Source organism: Peromyscus californicus, unplaced genomic scaffold, assembly GCF_007827085.1.
Source record: "Peromyscus californicus insignis strain IS unplaced genomic scaffold, ASM782708v3 Scaffold_8__1_contigs__length_139910024, whole genome shotgun sequence".
Taxonomy (NCBI): domain Eukaryota; kingdom Metazoa; phylum Chordata; class Mammalia; order Rodentia; family Cricetidae; genus Peromyscus; species Peromyscus californicus.
Window position 1 is genome coordinate 45,319 of NW_026294606.1, and position 5,273 is coordinate 50,591.

The 5,273-nt window shown below is 29.3% G+C and overlaps 1 protein-coding gene across 1 annotated transcript; it reads right to left on the reverse strand.

Moving 5' to 3' along the window:
- Positions 1-1,185: 1,185 nt before the first annotated feature.
- On the reverse strand, positions 1,186-2,166 carry LOC128103685 (olfactory receptor 14A16-like). The gene has a single exon (XM_052728255.1). The coding sequence runs from the start codon at positions 2,164-2,166 to the stop codon at positions 1,186-1,188; it is 981 nt and encodes a 326-aa protein (XP_052584215.1).
- Between the last annotated feature and the right edge of the window lie 3,107 nt (positions 2,167-5,273).

The following is a 5,273-nucleotide window of genomic DNA, read 5'->3' on the forward strand; positions in this document are numbered from 1 at the left end:
ACAATTAAAGTAACCATCATTAAGATAATTTTAAATAAAATTGTGATTTAGAATTACAGCATAGCTCTGTGATGAACTTAACAACTACAAAACTCTCACTAAACTGAGGATATTGTCTTTTCTTTCTATTTCATGTTATGCTATTAAATGTCATTAATTTCATTTTGTTGGGAGTTTAAAAGGAGAGAAGGTCCAGATGTTTTCAATATGCCAGGTTAAACTTTAAATTTCTAAAAATATTTTTATCATTCATGGATACTTTTATTTTTCATCTTTTGGAATGCATAACACAAACATTGTGAAAAATACAAATATCTCATATATTTGCAAATATTTATAAGAACCCTAGTAGTTTCTCTTCTTTTGTGATGTGTTTATTTCAGAAACATTTTAAGTACCTAAGAGAGGGCAAGAGACATTGTATTTTTTTAGATTCCACTACTGTGTAGAACATTGCTGATAGGTGAAAACATTTCCCTTCCTCCCTGAGATCACTCAGTAAAAACATTGTTGTTTTTATATCTAAAACTGGAAATTGATACTTCTTGAATGACAAACTTATACACAAGCACTTTCTAATGTGACATTTCACCCTTTGATTAAAAACTTCTGTAATCTTTCGTTCTATTTTGCCTAAAAATCCATACTATCAATACTCTTAATATTATAAATGATTGATTGACTCTTGTCAACTATTATAAACATACTCGACACAATTCTCATAAATATAGGTACAAATATTGTATTTCCAAGATAATAATCTAAATTATTTAACTAATGATCTAACTAATTAATCTCTAAATGAATTAAATATATTTCCTGTTTAAAAATATAAAGAGAAAAAATGTTTTAGGATTTCTCCACTTAGGAATTAATTTTTATTTTAATTGCTGCAAGGATAAAATTATAAAAATGACTAAAAGAAAGTATCATAAAATATCTATATTTGGATCCATTACCAAAACCCCCACAAAATTTAATGAGGCTGGTGTTGGTAAATACATGGTTATAAAATGAAAAAATTTCTAAACTTGTAATATATTGATATAGACATAATACTTGAAAATTTCCACTTAATTTATAATTTTAAAAATGCCTCTAATGTTCAGTTCCACATACAAAATGAATCTCTTTTAAGAGCAAGATAATGTAACACATACCAAATAATTTTAATACAGATTAGAATTAACAGATAATTTTACATAGTTTGCACCAAATTAAGAGACTAGCGGTCATTTTCTTACCTAAAAGGTTGCATAGGGCCATTTTTACATCTGAATTTCTCAAACTATAAATCACAGGATTCAAGCTGGGAGGTAATAAAGAATAGAACACTGACATAAAGAGGTTCAGTGATGATGGAGATTTTGTTGTTGAGCCCAAATATGCAACAAATCCAGAAGAGAGAAATAAGGTCACTACAGTAAGATGTGGTATGCAGGTGGAGAAAATTTTAAACCTTCCTTGTATAGAAGGAATTCTTAGGATGATAATGAAAATGTGAACATAGGAAATAACCATCAATATAAAACATATGAAAGCAAAACAACAGCTAGTAATGATAAACACATATTCTAGAATTTGGTCTCCAAAACAAGCAAGTCTGAGAAGTGATGGAATATCACAGAAGAACTGATGCACAACATTTGGACCACAGAAATGGACAGAGAATGTTCCTGTGGCATGGAGAGACCCATAGATACACCCACTGTACCATGCTGCCAACACCATCTGAACACAGGCACCTCTATTCATGATGGCCTCATAGTGTAGAGGGAAGCAAATGGCAGCATAGCGGTCATAGGACATCACCAAAAGTAGGGCAAATTCTGTGCCTGCCAAAAATATAACACAGAAAACCTGTAAAACACATCCCAGGAAGGTGATAGAATGTGTGTTAGTCACAGAGTTCATGATGGATTTGGGAACAGTGACAGAAATATAACAGATATCAATCAGGGACAAATTTTTCAGAAAGAAATACATAGGGGACTGGAGATGCTGATCTATAGTGACGAGGGTGATAATGAGGAAGTTTCCCATTAGTGCTACCAGGTAAATTAAGAAGAAAAGTACGACACACAGTGTCTGTAGCACCTGGTCATCTGGGTATCCCATGAGCAAGAATTCCATGTAATCTGTCATGTTGGTTAGCATCTCAGTCATTGTGACTCTTGTCTCTGGAAATAAAAGGGAAATCATTATTGCTTCATTTATTTATATCTCCCTCTTCTAATTTTGTGAGTTTTTTTTTTTATTTAAGTAACTGGTGATTTTTTAAATTCCATTCTCATTGATGTTTTGTGAATGAAATCTTGCAAACTGGAAAGTTAACAATTACATAACAGTAAGTTTTTGAAAAAGGTGTTAAGAACAGTTTACCTTATTTTATCAAATGATATCATGATCTTTATATAGTAAATATAAATATTCTAATCAGTCCATAGGCAAAGGATTACCTTGACTTTGATAAAATGTTTAAAGTAGTAGGATTTTTAACATAACAAAGTCTGATTTTATCATACTTTGAAATCTGATTTACTTCCCAGTAAAACGCTTTATGAGATGAAAGGGCATGTGAAAAATGCAGTCACTCTTTATTTTTCTCTACTATGTTGTAGTACAGATAAGAAAATGTAAGTGAGCAGAGAAAAAGATCCTTCTTGCAAGCTAAATATGGGACAATAACAGGAGTGGAAAGGGAGGTACATGAGAGGATAATAGGGTGAACGTGACCAAAGAAAAAATGGTATCTATCTAGGAATGTATCATAATGAAACTCACTTTCTAAACAAAAAGAAGAACATATAATTGTTATCCCAACATGTTAGATATGCTAACACAATTTTCAACAAATAATGCTTATAATTTTTTTATTTGGTAAAAATAAAAATCTACAGATTAACGAAATTTAAAAACCTCAATTAAAAATGGAAAGGTATCCATACAAAGGTAGTAATATCCAGATAGATTGTATAAATAAATAAATTAGCCATAAAAATTGAGTTTGTTACTTGTAAGCACCCTGTTAGTTATCATGGGAAATAATGACAACAAAGCAATGGGATGATGTATATAGTTTCTCAACAAAGAAAATTCTTCACCTAGAATCTACATGCATCAACTATTCCCTTAATGTTAAAGTTATCTTAATATTTCTTCAGATGAACAAAAGTTAAGAATATCTATGAGGAGCTATGATAGTTAATATTGATTGTCAACAGGATCTAGAATCATCCATGAGCCTCTGTGGCATGCCTGCAAGGAGTTTTCTACATTCGGCCAATTGAAATGGGAAGACCCACCCTAAATGTGATCAGCAACATTTGATGAGCATAGGTTCCAACTGTATAAAAAGAAAGCTAGCAGAATATCAACATTCATTTTCCTCTCCTTTCTGCCTGCAAATGAAATGTGAATAGTTGCTTCCTCAAGCTCCTGCTACTATCACTTTCTTTAATGATGGACTTTAACCTTGAACTATGAACCAAAGTACACATTTTCACCTTTAAGTTGATTTTTTCAGGGTATTTTATCATAGCAATGAGAAAAATAACTAATACACAAATTTTCCCCAATATTAGAAATCACATTCTTCAAACATATTTAAAGACTAAAAGTAGAATATTAAGGGTTATATGTAAAAATGAAGGTAACAGGAATGCTACATATTGTGGCAATATGAAAACAATTTTGTTATAAGAAAAATTATTGAAACTATTCTGGATTAATATGTAAGAAATTGGAATGTGATCATAATTTTTAAAATGTTAATAAATAGTACTATAATATGTTTTATATTTTGTAAAATGACATACCATTGAATGTAGTCTGTGATATGTTAGAGTCATATTGCAAATCATGAAATCATCAGATTAAATTAAAGCTGGTAAGGAAATTGTACAGTTAAAATGAAATATGAATGTTTAATTTATATAAAAGAAAGATAAAATAAGGGCTATTAAAGGGCACATTGGTCAAGCAGGAAACAAAATGAAGAATTGCAGATCTAAGTTCAAACATATAAATACTTACATCAAAATAAATGCACTGCATAGCATTCCACTGTGTATACAATACATTGTAGACATCTATTTGTCCTTTGATGAACAATTACTTTGATAATATCTTAACTATTATATATAGTGATATAGTATACTAATGAATGTAGATGTCTCTATATCATACTGATTTAAGGTCATTATGGTGTGTGTGTGTGTGTGTGTGTGTGTGTGTGTGTGTGTGTGTGTGTGTGTAAATTGTCTCACTATACATATGAATTTAAAGTACTTTGAACTGAATTAAAAAATCTGTATACATCAGGAAAAATATTGCACATCTTTAGTAATATGAAGACTATAAGACAATTGCTAAAGTAGCAATAAGAACAATATTTACTCATGATTCAAATTTGAAAGGGATGGAAAGATGTTGGTCCAAGTATACAAAACTAGAGTTGAACAGGTGGAACAAGTATATGTTTTAATATTTATGGATATGTTGATTAGTCTTATTTAATAATTCCATACTGAATACATATATCACAAAATAATATGTACTCAAATTATATACAATTGTACATTGTATAAAACATTTAAATCCAAAATGAATGAATAAATAAATAACTGAACACTCTAACAAAAAGATTAAAATGATCAAACTTTATAAAATAAGACCTAATTAGGTGTTAAAACAGATAATATAAATGGATGGGTAAGCAGAAAGCTGATAAAACCATAATAACATATCATAAATATTATCAAACAAGAGAAAAAAGAAAATAATTCACAATTGTAAGTGGTAGATTTATCAACATCTGAAGTTTATAATAACAAATTCAATGTTGAAGCAAAATTTGAACAAAACAGTCACATCTGGATTCAGAATTACAACTATAAATGCAATTAGGAAATATATACTTTTTTATCAATGGTTGATGGAATAAATAGAAAATATAAGTAAATGTATTAGAAAGCTTAAATATTATAAACAAGCTTTACAAGTTATACATATAGACCACCACACACATTTATTTCTTTTGATGTTTATATGGATTGCTAATGACTATGGACAAATTAATAAACCACAAGAAAAACTACTTTAAAAACTCAAATGATACAATCATATTTTAATTAAATTAAGAATCAGTATAACTATATGACAATTCTAAGATAATAGAAAAATAAGCATTTTGATCTAAGTAATTCAGAGATGACTGACATTTTCAAAGACAGTCACTGATAATTTGAACTAAATTATAATGGAAGTAAACA

Excerpts from the sequence above, each read along its gene's own strand:
- LOC128103685 (XM_052728255.1), bottom strand. The coding sequence starts at position 2,166 with ATGACTGAGATGCTAACCAACATGACAGATTACATGGAATTCTTGCTC.